Source organism: Dermochelys coriacea, chromosome 7 (genome assembly GCF_009764565.3).
Source record: "Dermochelys coriacea isolate rDerCor1 chromosome 7, rDerCor1.pri.v4, whole genome shotgun sequence".
NCBI classification, from domain to species: Eukaryota; Metazoa; Chordata; order Testudines; family Dermochelyidae; genus Dermochelys; species Dermochelys coriacea.
Window position 1 is genome coordinate 49,929,350 of NC_050074.1, and position 26,561 is coordinate 49,955,910.

At 48.0% G+C, this 26,561-nt stretch overlaps 1 protein-coding gene across 2 annotated transcripts in view; it reads left to right on the plus strand.

Moving 5' to 3' along the window:
* Positions 1-14,887: 14,887 nt before the first annotated feature.
* The window catches only part of MST1R (macrophage stimulating 1 receptor), a 52,222-nt gene continuing 40,548 nt past the window's right edge, over positions 14,888-26,561 (plus strand). For both annotated transcript variants that reach the window (XM_043518371.1, XM_038410960.2), the window contains exons 1-2: positions 14,888-15,126; positions 16,936-18,266. In XM_043518371.1, the coding sequence (XP_043374306.1) occupies positions 17,046-18,266 (1,221 nt within the window). In that variant the 5' untranslated portion in view covers positions 14,888-15,126; positions 16,936-17,045. The remainder of the gene's footprint in view (positions 15,127-16,935; positions 18,267-26,561) is intronic.

Here is a 26,561-nt window from a genome sequence, read left to right on the forward strand (position 1 = left end):
GTGCCGGAGTCTGCAGAGAGCCTGAGACAATAGCTGTGGGGGGACAGTTCCATTCATTTCAATGAGTGCTAACTCCAAGGATACTTTACATGTCAACCTTGCTAACTACATCCCTCCTTGCCAAAGCAGGGATGTCATAAATATAAAGGGAAGGGTAAACACCTTTAAAAGCCCTCCTGGCCAAAGGAAAAACCCTTTCACCTGTAAAGGGTTAAGAAGCTAGGATAACCTCGCTGGCACCTGGCCAAAATGACCAATGAGGAGACAAGATACTTTCAAAAGCTGGGGGGAGGGAGAAACAAAACCTCTCTCTCTGTCTCTGTGATGCTTTTGCCGGGGACAGAACAAGAATGGAGTCTTAGAATTTAGTAAGTAATCTAGCTAGATATGCGTTAGATTCTGTTTTGTTTAAATGCGATAGATGCGATAGCTGATGGATTCCTTCATCAAGTAGTTGCTGAACCGACTAGAGGGGATGCCATTTTAGATTTAATTTTGGTGAGTAGCGAGGACCTCATAGAAGAAATGGTTGTAGGGGACAATCTTGGCTCAAGTGATCATGAGCTAATTCAGTTCAAACTAAATGGAAGGATTAACAAAAATAAATCTGCAACTAGGGTTTTTGATTTCAAAAGGGCTGACTTTCAAAAATTAAGGCAATTAGTTAGGGAAGTGGATTGGACTAAAGAACTTATGGATCTAAAGGTAGTTGAGGCCTGGGATTACTTTAAATCAAAACTGCAGAAGCTATCGGAAGCCTGTATCCCAAGAAAGGGGAAAAAATTCATAGGAAGGAGTTGTAGACCAAGCTGGATGAGCAAGCATCTTAGAGAGGTGATTATGAAGAAGCAGAAAGCATACAGGGAGTGGAAGATGGGAGGGATCAGCAAGGAAAGCTACCTAATTGAGGTCAGAAGATGTAGGGATAAAGTCAGAGAGGCTAAAAGTCGAGTAGAGTTGGACCTTGCAAAGGGAATTAAAACCAATAGTAAAAGGTTCTATAGCCATATAAATAAGAAGAAAACTAAGAAGGAAGAAGTGGGGCCGCTTAACACTGAGGATGGAGCGGAGGTTAAAGATAATCTAGGCATGGCCCAATATCTAAACAAATACTTTGCCTCAGTCTTTAATAAGGCTAAAGAGGATCGTGGGGATAATGGTAGCATGACAAATGGGAAGGAGGATATAGAGGTAGATATTACCATATCAGAGGTAGAAGCGAAACTGAAACAGCTTAATGGGACTAAATCGGGGGGCCCAGATAATCTTCATCCAAGAATATTAAAGGAATTGGCACCTGAAATTGCAAGCCCATTAGCAAGAATTTTTAATGAATCTGTAAACTCAGGAATAGTACCGAATGATTGGAGAATTGCTAATATAGTTCCTATTTTTAAGAAAGGAAAAAAAAGTGATCCGGGTAACTACAGGCCAGTTAGTTTGACATCTGTAGTATGCAAGGTCCTGGAAAAAATTTTGAAGGAGAAATTAGTTAAGGACATTGAAGTCAATGGTAAATGGGACAAAATACAACATGGTTTTACAAAAGGTAGATCGTGCCAAACCAACCTAATCTCCTTTTTTGAAAAAGTAACAGATTTTTTAGATAAAGGAAATGCAGTGGATCTAATTTACCTAGATTTCAGTAAGGCATTTGATACCGTGCCACATGGGGAATTATTAGTTAAATTGGAGAAGATGGGGATCAATATGAACATCAGAAGGTGGATAAGGAATTGGTTAAAGGGGAGACTGCAACGGGTCCTACTGAAAGGCGAACTGTCAGGTTGGAGGGAGGTTACCAGTGGAGTTCCTCAGGGATCGGTTTTGGGACCAATCTTATTTAATCTTTTTGTTACTGACCTTGGCACAAAAAGTGGGAGTGTGCTAATAAAGTTTGCAGATGATACAAAGCTGGGAGGTATTGCCAATTCGGAGAAGGATCGGGATATTATACAGGAGGATCTGGATGACCTTGTAAACTGGAGTAATAGTAATAGGATGAAATTTAATAGTGAGAAGTGTAAGGTTATGCATTTAGGGATTAATAACAAGAATTTTAGTTATAAGTTGGGGACGCATCAATTAGAAGTAACGGAAGAGGAGAAGGACCTTGGAGTATTGGTTGATCATAGGATGACTATGAGCTGCCAATGTGATATGGCTGTGAAAAAAGCTAATGCGGTTTTGGGATGCATCAGGAGAGGCATTTCCAGTAGGGATAAGGAGGTTTTAGTACCGTTATACAAGGCACTGGTGAGACCTCACCTAGAATACTGTGTGCAGTTCTGGTCTCCCATGTTTAAAAAGGATGAATTCAAACTGGAGCAGGTACAGAGAAGGGCTACTAGGATGATCCGAGGAATGGAAAACTTGTCTTATGAAAGGAGACTTAAGGAGCTTGGCTTGTTTAGCCTAACTAAAAGAAGGTTGAGGGGAGATATGATTGCTCTCTATAAATATATCAGAGGGATAAATATAGGAGAGGGAGAGGAATTATTTCAGCTCAGCACCAATGTGGACACAAGAACAAATGGGTATAAACTGGCCACCAGGAAGTTTAGACTTGAAATCAGACGAAGGTTTTTAACCATCAGAGGAGTGAAGTTTTGGAATAACCTTCCAAGGGAAGCAGTGGGGGCAAAAGATCTATCTGGTTTTAAGATTCTACTCGATAAGTTTATGGAGGAGATGGTATGATGGGATAATGGGATTTTGGTAAGTAATTGATCTTTAAATATTCAGGGTAAATAGGCCAAATCCCCTGAGATGGGATATTAGATGGATGGGATCTGATTTACTATAGAAAACTCTTTCCTGGGTATCTGGCTGGTGAATCTTGCCCATGTGCTCAGGGTTTGGCTGATTGCCATGTTTGGGGTCGGGAGGGAGTTTTCCTCCAGGGCAGATTGGAGAGGCCCTGGAGGTTTTTTTGCCTTCCTCTGTAGCATGGGGCATGGTTGACTGGAGGGAGGCTTCTCTGCTCCTTGAAGTTTTGAACCATGATTTGAGGACTTCAATAGCTCAGACATGGGTGAGGTTTTTCATAGGAGTGGTGGGTGACATTCTGTGGCCTGCACTGTGCAGGAGGTCGGACTAGATGATCAGAGTGGTCCCTTCTGACCTTAGTATCTATGAATCTATGAATCTATAAATGGCTGAGAAAATAAGCTGTGCTGAATGGAATGTATATTCCTGTTTTTGTGTCTTTTTCTAACTTAAGGTTTTGCCTAGAGGGATTCTCTATGTTTTGAATCTGATTACCCTGTAAGGTATTTACCGTCCTGATTTTACAGAGGTGATTCTTTTACTTTTTCTTCTATTAAAATTCTTCTTTTAAGAACCTGATTGCTTTTTTCATTGTTCTTAAGATCCAAGGGTTTGGGTCTGTGTTCACCTATGCAAATTGGTGAGGATTTTTATCAAGCCTTCCCCAGGAAAGGGGGTGTAGGGTTTGGGGAGGATTTTGGGGGGAAAGACGTTTCCAAGCGGGCTCTTTCCCGATTATATATTTGTTATACGCTTGGTGGTGGCAGCAAAATAAAGTCCAAGGACAAAAGGTACAATAGTTTGTACCTTGGGGAAGTTTTAACCTAAGCTGGTAAAAATAAGCTTAGGGGATTTTCATGCAGGTCCCCACATCTGTACCCTAGAGTTCGAAGGAGAAGAAGGATCAGATGTGCAGCACAATGGGCCCTACTGCTCCATGACTGGGGCCATTGTGCTAAATTAGGTGGAATAAATAGGCCAAGAGACCACGACCCCATCACTGTCCAATGCTGAACAGTTCACCAAGGCTCAGTTAAACTCCCCATCTGACAGTTGATTGGATGGTGTCGTAGGTGGAAGTAAGTGTCCTTTTTTGGGGAAAGAGAAGCAGTAAGTTGAGATGGGCTGGAGCTGTTGTGAGCCCAATCCCATTTCCTGCCAGACAAAACAAGCCAAATGCACACAAACGGGTGAGAGAAAAAAAAGAAAATGCAGCTTCTGTCTCTGGCACTGCTGGAGAGACACAGGCCTGGCACATGCTCCGAGAAGCCCCTGCAAGACCTGGCAAACCTGTACCCACTCTGGGTGGTTTAGTACATTGCTTTTAGCTGCCTCCTGAGTCCCAGGAGTGTTACAAAACACAGTCGTGGCCAGTTCAGCCAGGTCTTAGTAAACAGAAGGGAAAAGGAGAGCAATAAGAAGGAGAAGTAAGAAGGTAGGGAAGGAAAAGGAACATAAAAATGGCCCTACTGGGTCAGACTGGTCCATCTAGCCCAGTATCCTGTCATAGAATCATAGAATCATAGAATATCAGGGTTGGAAGGGACCCCAGAAGGTCATCTAGTCCAACCCCCTGCTCAAAGCAGGACCAAGTCCCAGTTAAATCATCCAATCATCTTCTGACAGTGGCCAGTGCCAGGTGCCCCAGAGGGAATGAACAGAACAGTTAATCATCAAGTGATCCACCCCCTGTTGCTTATTCCCAGCTTCTGGCAAACAGAGGCTAGGGACACCTTTCCTGCTCATCCTGGCTAATACCCATTGAGGGACCTATCCTCCATGAATTTATCTAGTTCTTTTTTGAATCCTGTTATGGTTTTGGCCTTCACAACATCCTCTGTCAAGGAGTTCCACAGGTTGACTGTGCATTGTGTGAAGAAATACTTCCTTTTATTTGTTTTAAACCTGCTGCCTATTAATTTCATTTGGTGATCCCTAGTTCTTGTGTTATGAGAAGTAGTAAACAAACGTCCTTATCTACTTTTTCTACAGCAATCATGATTTTATAGACCTCAATCATATCTCCCCTTGATCTCTTTTCCAAGATGAAAAGTCCCAGTCTTATTAATTTTTCCTCAAACGGAAGCTGTTCCATACCCCTAACCATTTTTGTTGCCCTTTTCTGAACCTTTTCCAATTCCAGTATATCTTTTTTGAGATGGGGTGACCACATCTGCCCACAGTATTCAAGATGTGGGCATACCATGGATTTATATAGAGGCAACATTTTATTTTCTGTTCTATTATCTATCCCTTTCTTAATTATTCCCAGCATTCTGTTTGCTTTTTTGACTGCTGCTGCACATTGATTGGATGTTTTCAGAGAACTATCCACCATGACTCCAAGATCTCTTTCTTGAGGGGTTAACAGCTAATTTAGATCCCATCATTTTATATGTATAGTTGGGATTATGCTTTCCAATGTGCATTACTTTGCATTTATCAACATTAAATTTCATCTGCCATTTTGTTGCCCAGTCACTTAGTTTTGAGAGATCCTTTTGTAGCTCTTCGCAGTCTGCCTGGGTCTTACCTATCTTTAGTAATTTTGTATCATCTGCAAATTTTTCCACCTCACTGTTTACCCCTTTTTCAAGATCATTTATGAATATGTTGAATAGGACTTTTCAGGGTTCCCTCCCAACTCTGAACTCTAGGGTACAGATGTGGAGACTCGCATGAAAGCCTGCTAAGCTTATTTCTACCAGCTTAGCTTAAAAACTTCCCCAAGGCACAAATCCTTTGTCCTTGGATGGTACATTGCCACCACCTAGTGATTTAGACAAAGAATCAGGGAAAGGACCACTTGGAATTCCTATTCCCCCCAAGCCCTACACTCCCTTCCTGGGAAGGCTTGAGAATAATATACCAATCAAATAGGTAAACCAGATTCTTAAAAAACAGAACTTTCTTTTAAAGTAAAAGAAGCACCTCTGTAAAATCAGGATGAAAGGTAACTTTACAGGGTAATCAGATTCAAAACACAGAGGATTCCCCTCTAGGCAAAACTTTAAAGTTACAAAAAACAAGGATAAACCTCCCACTTAGCACAGGGAAAATTCACAAGTTGAAAACAAAAGGTAATCTAACGTGCCCTGCCTTATTTACTTACTCTTTTTGCAATATTGAGACTCATTTTAGGATGGTTTACAGGAGAAGGAGTTTTCTGACCTGGTGCTTCTCTGTTTCCCAAGAGAACACACAAACAAAGAGCACTAAACAAAGCCTTCCCCGCAGATTTGAAAGCATCTTCTTTCCCCATTGGTCCTTTTGGTCAGGTGCCAACCAGGCTTCTTAACCCCTTAGAGGTAAGGAGGAATTCTAGGCTACTCTTAGCGGTAGGGTTATGACACGCCACCCCCAAATCACAGACGGTGCTGGACAGCCTGTACCACACTGGCTGTGATTTCTTCCTGGAGCTCAAGGAGAAAACAGAGGAAAAAGACAGATGCACCTCTAGATATACTACTGATTATATAAAAACTAACAATATATTCCACATTTCAAGGACAATTTTAACCAGTTGATTCTGGGAAACTTTCACAGGAGAGTGCATCTTTGTTAGAAGTTCCCGGAATGTGTTGTATTTCAAAATCAAAATCTTGGAGAACTAAACTCCACTGAATAAGGTTTTGTTATTTTCCTTGATGGTATGAAGGAAACGCATACCATTCAGCGCAGCAAGGTTGGTTTGCAGGTGGAAACGCTGTCCCCAAACATATGGGCTAGCTTTTCCAGAGCATACACAATGGCGTAATATTCCTTTTCGGGGACTGACCAGTGGCTTTCCCTCTCAGACATTTTTTTGCTCAGAAACGCAACAGGATGCAATTCTTGATCTGGACCTTCCTGCATTAAAACTGCTCCCACAGCACACTCGGATGCATGTGTTTACATAAAGGTTTGTCAAAGTCTGGGGTCCTGAGCATAGGGTCAGACATGAGTGTCGCTTTAAGTTGGTTAAAGGCCTTCTAACACTCATCAGTCCACTGAACTGCATTTGGCTGGTTCTTTCTGTTTAGGTCGGTCAGTGGGGCAACGATTTGGCTGAAGTGCAGTACAAATCACCTGTAATATACGGCAAAGCCTAAAAAGGATTGGACCTGTTTCTTTGACTTTGGGATAGGCCACTTTTGAATAGCATTCACTTTGGCCTGTAGGGGATAGATAGTTCCTTGACCCACCTGGTGTCCAATGTAAGTCACTCTGTTTAGGCCTATTTGACACTTCTTAGCCTGAACAGTTAGTCCTGCCTCTCGTATGTGCTCAAAGACCTTCTGGAGATGCTCCAGGTGTTCTGCCCATGAGTCAGAAAATATGGCCACATCGTCAAGATAGGCAACTGCAGATTCTCCAAATCCCGCTAGGAGACTATCTACAAGTTTCTGGAAGGTGGCGGGTGCATTTTGCAGCCCGAAAGGGAGTACATTAAATTCATACAGCCCTACATGGGTGATGAAGGCTGATCTTTCCTTGGCGGATTCATCCAGCAGTACTTGCCGTACCCCTTGGTTAAGTCTAAGGTAGAGATGAACTAGGCATGTCCCAGTTTCTCCAATAGCTCATCTGTGCGAGGCACTGGATAGTTGTCTGGGCAAGTCACAGCATTTAGCTTACGGTAGTCCACGCAAAAGCGTATTTCACCATCTGGTTTGGGGACTAGAACCACTGGAGATGCCCATGCACTGTTAGGGGGCGGATTACACCCATCTCTAGCATACCCTGGATCTCCCGTTCTATAGCAGTTTTGGCTTGAGGAGACACCTGGTGGTTGGGCTCTAATTGGGTGAGCATTACCTGTGTCAACGGAGTGGTATGCCTGTTCAGTCAGTCCTGGGGTGGCCAAGAACATTGGCACGAATCTAGTGCACAGCTCCTTGATCTGCTGGCGCTCCATACACCCAAGGGTCATGGAGAGATTCACCTCTTTCACGCCACCGTCACTTTTTCCTTTGTAGTAGACACCTTCAGGCCACTCAGCGTCATCTCCTTCCTGGGCTGTAAACTGACAAGCCTATAATTCTCTGGAATAAAAGGGCTTTAGAGAATCAACATGGTACACTTTTGGCTTTAGGTGGGGAATGCTATGAGATAGTTAACAGCTCCCAGGCACTCTTGGACTGTAAATGGCCCTTCCCATGATACTTCCATCTTATGGGCCTGAAGCGTCTTCAAGACCATGACCAGGTCCCTTACTTTAAAGGAACGTTCTCTGGCATGTTTATCATACCAGGCCTTTTGATCTTCCTGAGCATCTCTTAAGTTTTCTCTAGCAAGGGCTAAAGAGGTTCGGAGGGTGTTTTGTAGGTTGTTTAAAAAGCCCAGAATGTTAGTTCCTGGAGAAGGCGTAAACCCCTCACACTGCTGCTTCATCAACTGCAATGACCCCTTAATCTCGCGGCCATACACAAATTCAAATGTTGAAAACTCTAAACTGGGATGTAGTACAGCCCTGTAGGCAAAGAGAAACTGCTGTAACACTAGGTCCCATTTGAGTGCTCATTTACGAATTTACCTATCCTGGCCCCAAAGTTCCATTAAAGTTCTTCACCAGGCCATTTGTTTGATGGTGGTAAGGGATGGCAACCAAGTGGTTCACCCCATGAGCTTCCCACAGGCTTTTCATGGTCCCTGCCAGGAAATTAGTTCCCGAATCCATAAGGATGTCGGAGGGCCAACCTACTCTAGCAAAAATGTCTGTTAATGCCTGGCACACACTTTTAGCCCTGGTGTTGCTTAAAGCTACTGCTTCTAGCCATTGGGTAGCAAAATCCATGAAAGTCAGTATGTACTGCTTTCCTCTGGGTGTCTTTTTCGGGAAAGGACCCAGAATATTCACAGCTACTAGCTGAAATGGAACCTCAATGATGGGGAGTGGCTGTAGAGGGGCTTTGACCTGGTCTTGGGGTTTCCCACTTTTGGCACACCTCACAAGACCGGACATAAGTAGAAAAGTCCCTGCCCATTCCCTCCCAGTTGAATGACCTCCGCAAACGGTCTTTGGTCCTGTTCACCCCAGCATAGCAACTAGGATGACTGTGGGCTAAGCTTAATAGCTTTACCTGGTACTTAGTTGGAACTACCAACTATCTCTGTGGATGACAGTCTTCTTGGTGCCAACCAGAAAGAGTTTCCTTGTATAAAAGTCCTCTTTCTACAACAAACCGGGATCGATCAGAAGAGCTGAGAGGTGGTGAGTTGCTCCGTGCCACCGTCCAAGCTCTCTGGAGGCTTTCATCTGCTTCCTGTTCGTCTTGGAACTGTTCCCTTGATGTTGGAGACATCAGTTCCTCATTGGGTTGTGGACCTGGGCTTGGTCCCTCTGGAAGCGATGCAGGTGATGGGGTTGTTCCCGTTGACTGTGAACCGCTCTCTGCTGGTGCACTATGGGGTATTTCAGGCTCTGGCTGAGCCTTTTGTGTAGTCTTAGCTGCTGCTGCCAGTGCGGGCTTGGTGGTGCCATCTGATGTTGGAGCGGTAGACAGGGTTGCAAACTCTGGATTCAGTACTGGCAATGGTTCTGGTGCTGGTTGCTTCGCCAATTCTGGTTCTGGGACTGGCTCTGGCTGGGTCTCTGGGACTGGATCCACTATGGCTGTTGCAGTCGTTGGCAGGGAATCCGGTTCCATCACCTCCATCGGGGTCTCTGGTAACACCAATGGGGCCCTGGTGGAAGACTCAGGAACAGGGATAGGTGTGAAAGCTTGCTTAGCCTGGCTGTGGGTGACCATTCCCACCCTCTTGGCTAGCTTCGCATGGTTGGCCAAGTCTTCCCCCAGCAGCATGGGAATGGGATAATCATCATAGACTGCAAAAGTCCACATTCCTGACCAGCCTTTGTACTGGACAGGCAAGTCGGCTGTAGGCAAGTTTAAAGATTTTGACATGAAGGGTTGAATCATCACTTGGGCCTCTGGGTTGATGAATTTGGGGTTGTCAAGGTTCCTTCCCCACTCTGAACTCTAGGGTATAGATGTGGGGACCTGCATGAAAGACCCCCTAAGCTTATTCTTACCATCTTAGGTTAAAAACTTCCTCAAGGTACAAACTTTGCCTTGTCCTTGAACCCTATGCTGCCACCACCAAGCGTGTTAAACAAAGAACAGGGAAAGAGCCCACTTGGAGAGGTCTCCCCCCCCAAATATTCCCCCAAGCCCTACACCCCCTTTCCTGGGGAAGGCTTGATAAGAATCCTCACCAATTTGTACAGGTGAAAACAGACCCAAACCCTTGGATCTTAAGAACAATGAAAAAGCATTCAGGTTCTTAAAAGAAGAATTTTAATTGAAGAAAAAGTAAAAGAATCACCTCTGTAAAATTAGGATGGTAAATACCTTACAGGGTAATCAGATTCAAAACATAGAGAATCCCTCTAGTCAAAACCTTAAGTTACAAAAAGACACAAAAACAGGAGTATACATTCGATCCAGCACGACCTATTTTACCAGCCATTAAACAAAAGAAAATTTAATGCATTCCTAGCTAGATTGCTTACTAACTTTTTACAGGAGTTCTGAAGAGCATTCCTGATCTGTTCCCAGCAAAAGCATCACACAGACAGACAGACAGACCCTTTGTTCCCCCCTCCTCCAGCTTTGAAAGTATCTTGTCTTCTCATTGGTCATTTTGGTCAGGTGCCAGCGAGGTTATCTTAGCTTCTTAACCCTTTACAGGTGAAAGGGTTTTGCCTCTGGCCAGAAGGGATTTTATAGTTCTGTATACAGAAAGGTGGTTACCCTTCCCTTTATATTTATGACAGGGGTCCACTAAGGATTGGTGGATAGCTGACACCTGTGCTCCAGTATCCCTCCACGCTGTAACCTTCTTCCTGCCCACACTCAGTTTCCCTTAGCTCTGAGGGGACCTGGGAGGCATCTGGGCCTGAGGACCTTTGGTGTGATTCTGGTGCAATGAACTGAAGTCTGTTGGGGTTCTTGGGGCAGTTGGCCTTCACATGCCCCAACTCAGTACATTTAAAACATCGCCCTGCTGACTGGTTACTGGGGTGAGGTGGGTTGCTGGAGACTGGTGTAGTGGGATGATAAGGTGATTGGGTTTTTCCTTGGGATGTAGGTGGGGCCTTGGGCTGTCCCCGGTAGTAGGATGTTGTCTCGGGTTGCCCCTTCTGATAGTCATTCCAACTGCTACCAGTTTTTTTCTTTTCTGCCACCTCCACCCATTTGGTTCCAATCTCCGCTGCCTCGATTACTGTTTTGGGCTTCCCATCTAGTATGTACCTTTCTATTTCCTCAGAAACACTCTCTAAGAACTGCTCCAGTTGCATTAGGGGAGAGACAGATATTCCAGAGATTTAACGCTTGCTCCTGATATCTAGGCATCCCAATTTTTCACAATGTGGTAGGCGTGTCGGTAAAATGCCACGTCTGGTTTCCACTTTAGGGTTCTGAACCGCCGACGGGCATGCTCGCGTGTTAGCCCCATTCTGATTCTGGCCTGTTTTTTAAAAAGTTCATAACTGTTCATGTGTTCCTTAGGCATTTCAGCCGCCACTTCTGCTAAGGGTCCACTGAGTTGTGGCCTCAGCTCTACCATGTACTGGTCTGTAGGGATTCTGTACCCAAGGCAGGCCCTTTCAAAATTTTCTAAGAAGGCCTTTGTATCATCACCTGCCTTGTAGGTGGGGAACTTTCTGGGATGGGAAGCGGTAATTGGAGAAGGATTGCTAGGATTGTCTGGTATATTCTGCTTAGCCCTTGCCAACTTTAACTCCAGTTCATGCTTCTTCTCTCTTTCTTGTAATTCCAGGGCTCTCTTGTAGGCAGCTTCTTCTGCCTCCATCGTTCTCTTGTGGTCAACGTCCTATGCATTTATTTCTAGTTGTCTTAATTCCATCCATCTCTGATGTTCATTTTATTTCTCTTGTACTTCTAGTCTAGCCAGCTCTAGTTTATTAGCTGCTTCACTGGTAGTCATTTTTCTGCTTTCTTGTGCTTAACTCTAGCTATACCTGAGAGTTAGAAAGAAAAAAAAATCACCTGTGAATTCCCCTGCAGGAGTTAACTACCCTGCCCTCAGGCTGAGAAAAAAAACTCCAGGTGCTAACAACTTAAAAAAAATCCTTTAGAAAACCCCCAAAAAACCCTCCCTACTTTCCAAGCAGCCAAAAGGAAAAAAAATTGTCCTTTTAAAATCCTACTGTGCTTTTGGTTGAAAATGATCCCACCACTACCACCGTGTCAGGGTTCCCTCCCCACTCTGAACGCTAGGGTACAGATGTGGGGACCAGCATGAAAGCCCCCTAAGCTTATTTCTACCAGTTTAGGTTAATCTTTTGTCCTCGGACGCTACGCTGCCACCACCAAGTGATTTAGACAAGGAATCAGGGAAAGGACCACTTGGAATTCCTATTCCTCCAAAATATCCCCCCAAACCCTACACCCCCTTCCTGGGAAGGCTTGAGAATAATATACCAATCAAAAGGTAAACCAGATTCTTAAAAAACAGAACTTTCTTTTAAAGAAAAAAAAAGTAAAAGAAGCACCTCTGTAAAATCAGGATGAAAGGTAACTTTACAGGGTAATCAGATTCAAAACACAGAGGATTCCCCTCTAGGCAAAACTTTAAAGTTACAAAAAATGGGATAAACCTCCCTCTTAGCACAGGGAAAATTCACAAGTTGAAAACAAAAGGAAATCTAATGAGCCCTGCCTTATTTACTTACTTTTTTTGCAATAATGAGACTCACTTTAGGATGCTTTATAGGAGAAGAAGTTTTCTGACCTGGTGCTTCTCTGCTTCCCAAGAGAACACACAGACAAAGAGCACAAATAAAGCCTTCCCCGCAGATATGAAAGTATCTTCTTTCCCCATTGGTCCTTTTGGTCAGGTGCCAACCGGGTTATTTGAGCTTCTTAACCCCTTACAGGTAAGGAGGAATTCTAGGCTACCCTTAGCAGTATAGTTATGACAGGACTGGTCCCAGAACAGAGCCATGGAGAACACCACTATTTACCTCTCTCCATTCTGAAAACTGACCATTTATACCTACCCTTTATTTCCTATCTTTTAACCATTTACCAGTCCAGGAGAGCACCTTCCGTCTTATCCTCTGGCAGGATGCACAAGTGGGAGGTGTATGACAAAGTCTCACATCCCAGGTGCTGCTCATGAGTTAGCCAGAACTGGTGGGGTCCCCTTGCTCTGGCCTGGCCTTCTCAGGACATTTATCAGGCTGATGGAAGCCCAGTTGTGTCCCAGTGGATCCTGGGTTCTCCGGAGATGGTGGGGGCGGGAACCAGGCTGGAGGTGCTTTCCCTCTTTGCTTTGCCTGTCTCCCAGCCAGCAGTTGTTCATTTCCCCCAAAAGTCTTTTTTTAAAGAACCCCCCAAAACAGAGGGGTGGGGTCGCCCAGCCCCTCATCATTGTGATAGCTAATTAGGCCTCATTTCCTACACCCCAATTGTGGGCCGTTAATTTTCAGGCCCCCACATCTCTGGTTTATCAGACCTGATTTGAACAGAATCCCTGACTTATCAACAGCCTCTTTGTTTGGACTAATTGAGTCTGTCTCCTGTTTGCACCTTTCCACATCCCCATTCCGTGGTACACCTGCTTGGAGCATGTCACAGCCGTGAGCCACTTTCCCACGCTGGCCGCACAACGAGAGCAGGCCCTGCCGGCCTTCGTTATTAGCACAGGCCTTGCAGCGCTACAGGCGGCTCTGGGTGTTTATTTACTGTATTTCAAAAAGATTGCCAAGGCGCCTAATCGGAGTATATGTATGTTTGTGTGTAGCTGCATTCAGTTATGAGTGTGTGTATATGGGTGTGTTAGTGCTCACGGATGTATCTGTGAATATGTGTGTTTGTACATGTACAGGTATATATGTGTGTGTGCATGCACACAAGTATGTGTATCTGCATGTGTATACATGTGTGAGTGTACAGGGATGAGTGTATTTCTGAGTGTATGCACATGTGAGTGTACAGGGTGCATGTGCCTATCTCTATGTGTTTGCACATGAGTGTACATGTGTGTGCATGTCCATGTTTGAGTGAGTATCTGTGTATATCTATGTGTGAGTGTACAGGGGTGTATGTATCTATGTATGTATGCATGTGTGAGTGTACAGGAGCATGTGTGACTGTGTATGAGTGAGTGTACGGGGTTGTGTGTGTGTGTATGGGATGTGAGGGTATGGGAGTGTGTGAGACAGTGTGTGGGTGTGTATATGTCTGTACGGGGTGTGAGTGTATGAAGATGTGTGTGTATATACAGGGCATGTGTGTGTCAGTGTATGGGTGTGCATGTCTGCACGAGCTGTGAGTATATATGTGTGTGAATGTACATGTATGTGTGTCTGTATAGGGTGTGTGTATAGTGTGTGTGTATGAGTGTACATATGTGTGTCTGTATGGGATGTGTGTGTGAGTGTACCAGTGTGTGTGTGTGTCTGTATAGAGTGTGTGTGTGTACATGCATGTGTCTGTCTGTACTGGGGTGTGTACGGTGAATCTGTGTGTCAGTACAGGATGTGTTTGTCTGCAAAGTGTGCATGTGCGTTTATAGAGGGTGTATGTATGGGAGTGTACTTGTACAGGGTATGTGTGTTTGTACGGGGTGTGTGCGTGTGTGTGCAATGTGTTTTTGTGTTCATGGTGTATGCCTGTCTGTCCAATGTGCGTGTCCAGGGTGTATCGTCTGTCTGTCCAGTGCATATGTATGTGTCTGGCCAGTCAGTGTGTGTGTCTGTCTGGTGTGTGTGTGTGTGGGGGAGGGGTGTATGTGTGTGTCTGTCAGGTATGTGTGTCCATCTGTCCCGGATGTCTGTCTGTCTGGTGTGTGTGTTTGTTTGTCTGGAGTGTGTGTGTGTCCCCGTCTGAGGTTTGTGTGTGTGTCTGTCTATCTGTCTGGGGTGTGATTGTGTCCAGGGTGTATGTGTGTTTGTCTGGGGTGTGTGTGAATGTTTGTGTCTGTCCAGTGTATGTGTGTGTCCGGTGTGTGTGTGTGTGTGTCTGTCCAGGGTGTGTGTGAATGTGTATGTGTGTCCGGGATGTGTGTGTCTGTGTCTGTCTGTCAGGGTATGTATGTATGTGTGTGTGTGTGGGTCCTGGGTGTGCTTGTGTGTCAGTCAGGAGTGTATGTGTGTCCGGGATGTGTCTGTCCGGGGGGTGTGTAAATTTGTGTGTCTGTCCGGGGATGACAGCCTGGCTAGCTGGGCACTCACAGCTCCCGCGCTCTCGCTCCCGTCACACCCCGCGCTGCCGTGGGGCTCCAACCAGATTGCGGGCGGACCCGCTGGCAGGAGCCGCCCGTCGTGCCGGCCCCAGGACTGGAGCTGGCGCGTCCCTCCCACGGCTCAGCTCGCCCCGCCCCGCCCCGGAGGTGCCCGGCCAGGTGAGCGGAGCGCCCAGGTCAAGCACACACGGGCTGGCCCGACCCGACCCGGCCCGGCCCGGCCCGGCCCGGCCCGGCCCGGCGCAGCGGCGGGTTCCGGCTTGGGAGAGTGGGGTCTCCAGGGAGGCGGGAGCCAGACTGCGTGTCTCTGGGGTGAGGGTGTCTGGGCCTCCCACCTGCCTAAGACTCTGGGAGGGAGCTTGGGTGGGGGCAGGAGGTCTGGGGTGCAGGCCCTGGGCTGGGGCAGGGGATTGGGGTGCAGGACGGGTGAGAGGTTGGGCTCTGGAAGGGAGTTTGGGTGGGGGAGGGGGTCTGGGGTGCAGGCTCTGGGATGGAGTTTGGGTGCTGGGTGCAGGCTCTGGGTGTGCAGGAGGGGGTGAGGGGTTCAGGCTCTGGGAGGGAGTGCGGAGGGCTGGGGTGCAGGCTCTGGGAGGGAGTTTGGGGGCAGGAAGAGGGTGTGTGGGAAGGGGGTGGGGTGCAGGCTCTGGGATGGAATTTGGGTGCTGTGTGCAGGCTCCAGGCTAGGGCAGGAGGTGGGTGTGCAGGAGGGGTGAGGGGTGCAGGCTTCGGGACAGAGTTTGAGTGCTGGCTCTTAGCTGGGGGTGGGGATGCAGGCTCTGGGCGGGACTTTGAGGGCTAAAGGTGGGGGTGCAGGCTCTGGGAGGGGTGTGTGTGCAGTGCTTAGCTGGGACTCCTAGGCAGGGCGTCTCCATGTGCTGCTATCCCCAGGGACCACCCCCGCAGGGGCACTTGGGGTAGGACACAGACCCACCCCACCCAGGGGCTACAGGAAGGTGCCGGCAGCCACATGGAGAGAGCAGGCAGGAAGCCGCTCAGCTCCGCTGTGCTGCTGGTGGTGAGTGGAGGTCCCGGGCTGTTTTAAATGGCCCAGGGGACACATGGCACAGGGGTGCCTGGGGCGGAAGGCAGGGCCGAGGGTGAGACCCAGCTTCAGACATTGCTGGAGCCGGGCCCTGGGCCAGGAATATTCCTGGTGCCCAGGCACCACAGTCCCATAGGACTCACCGCCCATGTTCCCATCCTAGCTAGATGTAGGCTGAGATGGTAGCCAGGCTCACCTTTGATGCTCAGTCCCTGGCTCTGCAGCAGGTGCCTGAGTGAGGGAGAGGGATCTCCCCCACCCCCCAGCCCTTCCTGTCTCCATCTCATAGCAGTGCGGAGGCCAGATGAAGGAGGGGCTGCCCGGTGCTACCTCTCCCGAACAGCTTGGACTGCCCATGAGCGGTGAGGGGATTCTGGGGGAAAGAAGTGTTGTCTACTTGCAGATTGCAACTGGAGGGGGCCCCAGAGCCATGCAGCCTCCAGTTTTTAGGGATCCAAATGTCATAGCTGGTTAAAACCAAGCCAGGCTTCTTTGTTCTGTTCAACGTCCGATGTGCCTCAGCCCCAGTGTGTATCCAGGGCAGTGCATGCAGGGTGTATTGGCTTGCCTGGTTTGGGTGAGCCCTCACTGAGGTTACCAGATGCTTGACTGTGCAAACGACTGGCTGACACGGCAGTGCAGCATCAGGGGAGCATGCTTCAAGACCCATCAATACAAATCCACTTCTTTCCTCCAGTGAATGAGATGGACCAGTGCTTTTCTGGGTCTGTCCAGCTGGGAGGTGCTGTGGACATGCTGGAGAGACCCAGCCAGCATGGGGGGCCTGATCCCCTCTGCACTCTGAGGGGAGACCCAGTGCCTGCACTGGGGGATGGGGAAGTGGTGTGATCCCGGTGGGTACTTGAGTGGCGCGTGACGCCTCTTCAATGCTGAGACTAACATGTTCTTTCCTGCTGGTATTTCAGCTGTAGTAGGATGGTAGCTCACACTCGATGGATCCCAGACTTGCTCAGAGCTGAGGAGCTCAGGTGACCTTTGGAGTCAAGGATCCTGGAGCGGCATTTCCTCCCCTAGCATGGGCCTTTCATTCCTGGTTTGCCTCTCCCTGGGGTTCATGCTCACTGGAGTTTCTTTCAGCACTTGGCAGTGCCCGCGGATTCCCTATAATGCTACCAGGGACTTCACCGTCAAGTACGAGCTGCCCAGCTTCACCGCGGATGGCCCCATCCAGAACATTGTCACCTACAAGGATCCGAGCGGAGCAGCTGCCCTCTTTGTGGCGGTGCGGAACAAGATCTACGTGGTGAGCCCAGCACTAGCAAACTCATCCATCATCGTGACCGGCCCCGTTGGCAGTGCCCAGTGCGAGATCTGTGCCCAGTGCCCGGAGCAGGGAGCCGGCCAGAAGCCTGAAGACACAGATAACGTGGTTCTGGTGCTGGACCCATCTGAGCCGTGGCTATACAGCTGTGGTACTTCTCAGCATGGCCGGTGTTTCTTGCACGAATTGGAAATCCAAGACAGCCTGGTGGTGGTTAGTGCCACCTACTGTTTGTATTCAGCGAACAACAGTCCTGCTGAGTGCCCAGACTGCGTGGCCAGCCCCTTGGGGACGAGGGTTCTGGTGACTGAAACCAGCCATGTTTCTTACTTCTACATTGCCTCTACCATCAATAGCAGTATAGCTGCGAGGTACAGCCCGGAATCGGTGTCTATCCGGAGACCGAAGGCTACCTTGGATGGGTTCTCCCATGTTTCCCGTTCCCTCAACGTGCTGTCAGAGTTTCAGGACTCCTACCCCATCAACTACGTGTATTCGTTCAGTGCCCAGGACTTTGTGTACTTCCTGACTGTCCAAAAGGAGAGCCCCATGTCCGGATCGTACCACACGAGGCTGGCGCGGCTGAGTGCCGAGGAGCATGACATGCATCGGTACCGTGAGCTGGTCCTGGATTGCCGCTTCGAGTCCAAGCGCAGGCGGAGGCAGAGCTCGGACAGGGAGCATAAGCGCGATGTGGCTTTCAACGTGCTGCAGGCAGCCCATGTGGCCAGGCCGGGCCCAAAACTGGCCCAGGAAATCAGCGTCAACAACACCGACCTGGTCCTGTTTGGTGTGTTCGCTGAGAGTGAGGCAGAGAGCTCCATGCCGCGCTGGTACTCAGCGGTGTGCGCCTTCCCTGTGCACCAGATCAACCAGGCCATTGAGGATGGGATGTCCAAGTGCTGTGGTGTTGCCCAGCGTGAGCTGCTGCGAGGGCTCAGCTTCTTCCAGGCCGTTGAGTACTGCCCCCACAACGTGAGTCCCCTGCACACGCCACCTTCCCCTTGCCAGGGGAGCGGGGGGCATGCAGCGCTTTCTGTCCATAGCAGTTTCTCAGGGGTGGGCCAATTGGTTGGGATAAAAGGAAAGCACGGCCCAGCTGCCCCCAGTCCTCTCATTCCACATTGAACCTCAGCTATTGAGGCTCAAAGTTTGTTTAACGTCATCCTGTTCCTCACCCTTACCTATGCTAGCTGGGCCTTTGTCCTTCCTGGTTTGGGGAGTGTTGAGATGACCTTTAGCAGCTGCAGTAGCTGAGATCCATCTGAGGGGAGCCCCGTCCTTGCGGAGTGCCCTGGTGGGTGAGGATCCATGCTTGTGTGGTTAGGGCCGGGGGTCGCTGCCCCAGCTGCAGTTCCAGGCTCTTTGCAGTTTGCATATTGCTGACCTTGCTCGAGCAGAGCTAGTTGTGTCACATGTCACCTTGAGGGTGGGACTAGTGGGGCTGTAGTTCACGATCAGTTATAGCGGCCTTGTTTTCTGTCCCCCAAACTCTAAAAGTTTCTCTTCCCGCTACCCCTCCCCCCAGCCAGTGAGGTTTGGTTTAATTGCTTTTCTACCCCATGAATTATATATAAGCCCCGATGATACACATTTATCAGCAGCCTCATTACTTCTTGGCAGCACATGAGTTGATCCAAGTGCCCTGCTCTGTCTTTTGCTTCCCTTCCTTCAAGAGGGTGTGGCCCATGGATTAGCAAATAGCACTTTCCCTGCTTAAAGTGCTGTGCAAATATGAATGGAGCCTCACAAAGTCCCAAGGAAACTTTTGCTTCCCCTGCATTTGCCAGATGGGGAAAGTGAGGCAGAGGGAGGGGACAGGGCTGGTCCAGAGTCCTGCCGAAAAACCATGTCAGAGCCAGCATGAGAACTTGGGCCTTCCTGACTCTCAGCCCTGTGATCTGCACTTTGAGCCTGTGTTTTCTGAGTGATGGGATACAGACAGACATGGTTATTGGCAGCAAGGGAGGCAAAGGGGGGAAAAAAGGGCTATGTCAACTTTTTGCTACTCACTGGCACTTTGAGCTTCTGCTCGACTCCAAACATGTGATCTCAGGACTGTAGAAAATGACCATCCACAAAAATTCCTCTGGGCAGCAAGCACTGCTGTGGGCAGGGCTAATCCTGTGCTACCCAGCTGTGTTAGTGAGTGGTACCGTGCTCCTGGCCGGCCTCACATTGCCATAGCTATGGGGTGTCTTACAGTGCTTGGCACCGTGTGGTCACCCTTGGGCCCTGCCGCAATAGGCATGAGTAATAACAGTGATCACGTGTGGCTAGCAATATCTGCATAAGGTGAAAGTCTGGTCTAATTTGGCCTTCTCCTATTCTTACTAATCGGCTGCTGTTTGCTGTCCTGCCTGTTCCTTGCATTTTGTGGCTGTTTGCTTTTCCCCTTTTCTCTCAGCTTTGTGTTCTTCCTGGAGCAGAACAAGTTGGTGCCCTCTTCCTTGGGGCGCCCAGCTCCAGGAATTGGGAACACGCTGCCTGTTTTGTTTGCAGAGTGCTGAAAGGAGGTGTTTGCAATCTGACTTCTGTGGCGTCCTGTGGCTCAGAGCCTGGGCAGCGCTCACCCAAGGTGGTCAGCCCCTCCATGTGGATACATTCCTTGGTAGTGTCCCACGAGATGAGGAGCAGGCTCACCTTGGGGAGGTGGGGGGCCAGAGTCCTGGTTCAGGGGCAACTTGCAGTTTAATACTGGGCTGTGTCATGCTGGCAAATGGCAGGAGAGCCTGGCACCTTGCAGAGAGGGGGTTTGGAAGCGTGGGAGGTTTCTGGTGTGAAATGGGCCCATAGGCCAGTTGGGAACTGATAGCACGGCCTGTGCAGGCCAGCCGACTTTGTTTGCACGAGCAAAACAAACAGTGCGTTGGCAGTTGAAGGGATATTGCTGCCTCTGGAATCCAACGACTGCCTGCTCTGCCGGATTGTGTAATAATCCTGACTAATTCCCCCTCTCTGTTGCTACATGATCTCTGTCTGCAGACAGATTTCTACAGTGGCAGGAAGGGGTGCTGAGCAATCCACCTAGGAAAGCCCCTTGCTCCGGCACATAGGCAGCCCCTGCATTCCTGGCAGTTAGGAAGAGTAAAGGGCGAGGCCTTGGTAGCAGCTCTGTTTCTGGATCCCAGTTTTGTCCTTCCATCTGGTGGGAACTCAGCTGTGTCCTGAGCGTTTTCAAGCCCTTGAGGCAGTGCTAGGGAAGTAGCAACTGTCACTTCTGAATGTGGACTTAGCTACCATTTGAAGCCAGATGCTGTGCCTAGGAGTAGGGGTGGTGGGGGGTGGGGTACCGCAGAGACTGGGTTTATCTCTCATTCAAGCCCAGCCCAATCCACTCTTAAATAATAGGATGGGACAAGGCGCGGGAGACTCAGGCCTGGGCTGGGGGAGTGGGCACAGCATAGCCTGGCTCTAGGCTTGCTCTGTCAGGCTAGAGAGGGTGAGTTCTCTGCCTGCAGTGGGGAAGCCAGCCAAAGGGTGTTACAAGAGTTCCTTGGGAACATGCCACCCCAGGGCAAGCAGGTGGCCAGTTCTGTCCTTGACCTGTGATCCTCCTTCCTATTCCAGCAGCTTTGCTCTCCCCCGCCCCCCCACCGTGCCTCCCTTGGATCTAGATGGCGCTGCGTCAATGGACAGCACCTGCTGTAAAGAAGAGGCTGGTGCCCATCTGCATTGTGTTATTTGAACAAGGAGTCAGCCTGGGCACCTGGGCTCTGGTCAAACGGGCTCACCTGTGTCCCCTGTGCACTGGCAGCCTGGCCCGAGACCTGCATGTCCAGGGGTCTGCAGGAACAGCCCCATCCTGTGACTAAAGAGGGCCGGGGTGGGCCGTGATATCTCTCCTCTATGTCTGCATCCCTGCTCAAACCCAGCAGAGCCCTGGTGGGGTGCTATACCCTGGGGCTCAAGGTAAGGGCTTGTTCCTAGCACAGCGTTGTAGGGGGTGTCCCCGGCGCTGTCCCCCATGTTACCCACCAAAAATCCAGGGCACCTTGCCTATATCCAATCAATTTAGGCACCTCCACCCTTTCCCTTCCGAGGGCTCAGGGTGTAAGGCACCTATTCTTACCCATGGGGCTCAGGAAGAAACTTGGTCAATTTAAGTACCTGCCCTTTCCCTTGGTGCTCAGGGCCCTATGGGTCTGTGGGAATTTTTCCCAGTGAGAGAGCCTTATACAACTGTGCTCTAAACATCTATTTCTTAGCAACACACAGAGAATACATATACCAAGCAAATCTCTTATGCTCAACACTCCCAATATACGGACATAATTCACCCGATGGCCAGTCGGGATCCTCTCGTCTGGGGGTACCGGTGATGCCTCTGCACATCACGGTCGTGCAGATGGGTCAGAGTTGCAGTAGCTTGATCATAGAATCATAGAATATCAGGGTTGGAAGGGACCTCAGGAGGTCATCTAGTCCAACCCCTGCTCAAAGCAGGACCAATCCCCAACTAAATCATCCCAGCCAGGGCTTTGTCAAGCCTGAACTTGAAAACTTCTAAGGCAGGAGATTCCACCACCTCCCTAGGTAACCCATTCCAGTACTTCACCACTCTCCTAGTGAACAAGTTTTTCCTAATATCCAACCTAACCCTTCCCCACTGCAACATGAGACCATTACTTCTTGTTCTATCATCTGCTACCACTGAGAACAGTCTAGATCCATCCTATTTAGAACCCCCGTCAGGTAGCTGAAAGCAGCTATCAAATCCCCCCTCATTCTTCTCTTTTGCAGACTAAATAATCCCTGTTCCCTCAGCCTCTCCTCATAAATCATGCGCTCCAGCCCCCTAACCCTTTTTGTTGCCCTCCCCTGTACTCTTTCCAGTTTTTCCACATCCTCCTTATAGTGCGGGGCCCAAAACGGGACACAGTACTCCAGGTTAGGCCTCACCAATGTCAAATAGAGGGGAATGATCCCATTCCTCGATCTGCTGGCAATGCTCCTACTTATACAGCCCAAAATGCCATTAGCCTCCTAGGCAACAAGGGCACACTGTTGACTCACATCCAGCTTCTCATACACTGTAACCCCTAGGTCCTTTTCTGCAGAATTGCTGCCTAGGCACTTGGTGCCCAGGCACTCGGTCCCTAGTCTGTAGTGTTGCATGGGATTCTTCTGTCCTAAGTGTAGGACTCTGCACTTGTCCTTGTTGAACTTCATCAAATTTATTTTGGCCCAATCCTCTAATTTGTCTAGGTCCCTCTGTATCCTATCCATGCCCTTCAGCGTTTCTACCACTCCTCCCAGTTTAGTGTCATCTGCAAACTTGCTGAGGATGTAATCCACGCCATCCTCCAGATCATTCATGAAGATGTTGAACAAAACTGGCCCCAGGACCGACCATTGGGGCACTCCGCTTGATACCGGCTGCCAACTAGACAGGGAAGCCATTTGTCACTACCCGTTGACCCCGACAATCTCGACAGCTTTCTATCCACCTTATAGTCCATTCATCGAGCCCATAATACTTTAACTTGCTGGCAAGAATACTGTGGGAGACCATATCAAAAGCTTTACTAAAGTCAAGGAATAAAGCATCCACTGCTTTCCCCTCATCCACAGAGTCAGTTATCTTGTCATAGAAGGCAATTAGATTAGTCAGGCATGACTTGCCCTTGGTGAATCCATGCTGACTGTTCCTGATCATTTTCTTCTCCTCTAAGTGCTTCAAAATTGGTTCCTTGAGGACCTGCTTCATGATTTTTCCAGGGACTGAGGTGAGTCTGACTGGCCTTTTGTTCCCTGGATCCTCCTTACCAGATCTTTTTTAAAGATGGACATTGAGTTAGCCTTTTTCCAGTCATCCGGGATGTCTCTCGATCGCCATGAGTTTTCAAAGATCATGGCCAATGGCTCTACAATCACATCCACCAACTCCTTTAGCAACCTTGGATGCATGCATGCATCCGGCCCCATGGACTTGTGCTTATCCAGCTCTTCTAAATGGTCCTGAACCACTTCTTTGTCCACAGAGGGCTGGTCACCTCCTCCCCATGCTGTGCTGCCCAGTGCAGTAGTCTGGGAGCTGACCTTGTTCATGAAGACAGAGGCAAAAAAAGCATTTGAGTACATTAGCTTTTTCCACCGCCTCTGTCACTACGTTGCCTCCCCCATTCAGTAATGGGCCCACACTTTCCCTGACTATCTTGTTGCTAATATACCTGTAGAAACCCTTCTTGTTACTCTTAACATCCCTTGCTAGTTGCAACTCCAAGTGTGATTTGGCCTTCCTGATTTCACTCCTGCATGCCTGAGCAATATTTTTATACTCCTCCCTGGTCATTTGTCCAATCTTCCACTTCTTGTAAGCTTCTTTTTTGTGTTTAAGATCAGCAAGGATTTCACTGTTAAGCCAAGCTGGTCGCCTGCCATATTTACTATTCTTTCTACACATCGGGATGGTTTGTTTCTGCAACCTCAATAAGGATTCTTTAAAATACAGCCAGCTCTCCTGGCCTCCTTTCCCCCTCATGTTATTCTCCCAGGGGATCCTGCCCATCAGTTCCCCGAGGGAGTCAAAGTCTGGAGTCTAGGGTCCGTATTCTGTTGCTCTCCTTTCTTCCTTGTGTCAGGATCCTGAACTCGACCATCTCATGGTCACTGCCTCCCAGGTTCCCATCCACTTTTGCTTCTCCTACTAATTCTTCCCTGTTTGTGAGCAGCAGGTCAAGAAGAGCTCTGCCCCAGTTGGTTCCTCCAGCACTTGCACCAGGAAATTGTCCCCTACACTTTCCAAAAACTTCCTGGATTGTTTGTGCACCGCTGTATTGCTCTCCCAGCAGATATCAGGGTGATTGAAGTCCCCCATGAGAATCAGGGACCGTGATCTAGTAACTTCTGTTAGTTGCCTGAAGAAAGCCTCCTCCACCTCATTCCCCTGGTCTGGTGCCCTATAGCAGACTCCCACCATGACATCACCCTTGTTGCTCACACTTCTAAACTTAATCCAGAGGTTTTTCTGCATAGATTCATAGATACTAAGGTCAGAAGGGACCATTCTGATCATCTAGTCCGACCTCCTGCACAATGCAGGCCACAGAATCTCACCCACCCACTCCTACGAAAAACCTCACCTATGTCTGAGCTATTGAAGTCCTCAAATCGTGGTTTAAAGACTTCAAGGAGCAGAGAATCCTCCCTCAAGTGACCCGTGCCCCATGCTACAGAGGAAGGCGAAAAACCTCCAGGGCCTCTCCAATCTGCCCTGGAGGAAAATTCCTTCCCGACCCCAAATATGGCAATCAGCTAAACCCTGAGCATATGGGCAAGATTCACCAGCCAGATACCCAGGAAAGAATTTTCTATAGTAACTCAGATCCCATCCATCTAATATCCCATCTCAGGGGATTTGGCCTATTTACCCTGAATATTTAAAGATCAATTAATTACCAAAATCCCATTATCCCATCATACCATCTCCTCCATAAACTTATCGAGTAGAATCTTAAAGCCAGATAGATCTTTTGCCCCCATTGCTTCCCTTGGAAGGCTATTCCAAAACTTCACTCCTCTGATGGTTAGAAACCTTTGTCTGATTTCAAGTCTAAACTTCCTGGTGGCCAGTTTATACCCATTTGTTCTTGTGTCCACATTGGTGCTGAGCTGAAATAATTCCTCTCCCTCTCCTGTATTTATCCCTCTGATATATTTATAAAGAGCAATCATATCTCCCCTCAACCTTCTTTTAGTTAGGCTAAACAAGCCAAGCTCCTTAAGTCTCCTTTCATAAGAGAAGTTTTCCATTCCTCGGATCATCCTAGTAGCCCTTCTCTGAACCTGCTCCAGTTTGAATTCATCCTTTTTAAACATGGGAGACCATGCACACAGTATTCTAGGTGAGGTCTCACCAGTGCCTTGTATAATGGTACTAAAACCTCCCTGGAAATGCCTCTCCTGATGCATCCCAAAACCGCATTAGCTTTTTTCACAGCCATATCACATTGGCAGCTCATAGTCATCCTATGATCAACCAATACTCCAAGGTCCTTCTCCTCTTCCGTTACTTCTAATTGATGCGTCCCCAACTAATAACTAAAATTCTTGTTATTAATCCCTAAATGCATAACCTTACACTTCTCACTATTAAATTTCATTCTATTACTATTACTCCAGTTTACAAGGTCATCCAGATCCTCCTGTATAATATCCCGATCCTTCTCTGAATTGGCAATACCTCCCAGCTTTGTATCATCTGCAAATTTTATTAGCACACTCCCACTTTTTGTGCCAAGGTCAGTAATAAAAAGATTAAATAAGATTGGTCCCAAAACTGATCCCTGAGGAACTCCACTGGTAACCTCCCTCCAACCTGACAGTTCGCCTTTCAGTAGGACCCGTTGCAGTCTCCCCTTTAACCAATTCCTTATCCACCTTTTGATGTTCATATTGATCCCCATCTTACCAATTTAACTAATAATTCCCCATGTGGCACGGTATCAATTGCCTTACTGAAATCTAGGTAAATTAGATCCACTGCATTTCCTTTATCTAAAAAATCTGTTACTTTCTCAAAGAAGGAGATCAGGTTGGTTTGGTACGATCTACCTTTTGTAAAACCATGTTGTATTTTGTCCCATTTACCATTGACTTCAATGTCCTTAACTAATTTCTCCTTCAGAATTTTTTCCAGGACCTTGCGTACTACAGATGTCAAACTAACTGGCCTGTAGTTACCCGGATCACTTTTTTTTCCCCTTTCTTAAAAATAGGAACTATATTAGCAATTCTCCAATCATTCAGTACTACTCCTGAGTTTACAGATTCATTAAAACTTCTTGCTAATGGGCTTGCAATTTCAGGTGCCAATTCCTTTAATATTCTTGGATGAAGATTATCTGGGCCCCCCGATTTAGTCCCATTAAGGGTCTGGTGCTCTATAGCAGACTCCCACCATGACATCCCCCTTGTTGCTCACACTTCTAAACTTAATCCAGAGGTTTTTCTGCAGTTTCATACTGGAGCTCTGAGCAGTCATACCCCTCTCTTACATACAATGCAACTCCCCCATCTTTTCTGCCCTGCCTGTCCTTTCTGACCAGTGTTTATCCATCCATCCATCCATCCATGACAGTACTCCAGTCATGTGAGTTATCCCACCAAGTCTCTGTTATTCCAGTCACATCATAATTCCTTGACTGTGCCAGGACTTCCATTTCTCTCTGCTCGTTTTCCAGGCTTCTTGCATTTGTGCATGAGAGATAAAATTTGATGTTAAATTCCTGTTCAGAGATGGTTCCCAAAGAGCATTGTTTTTTGTTA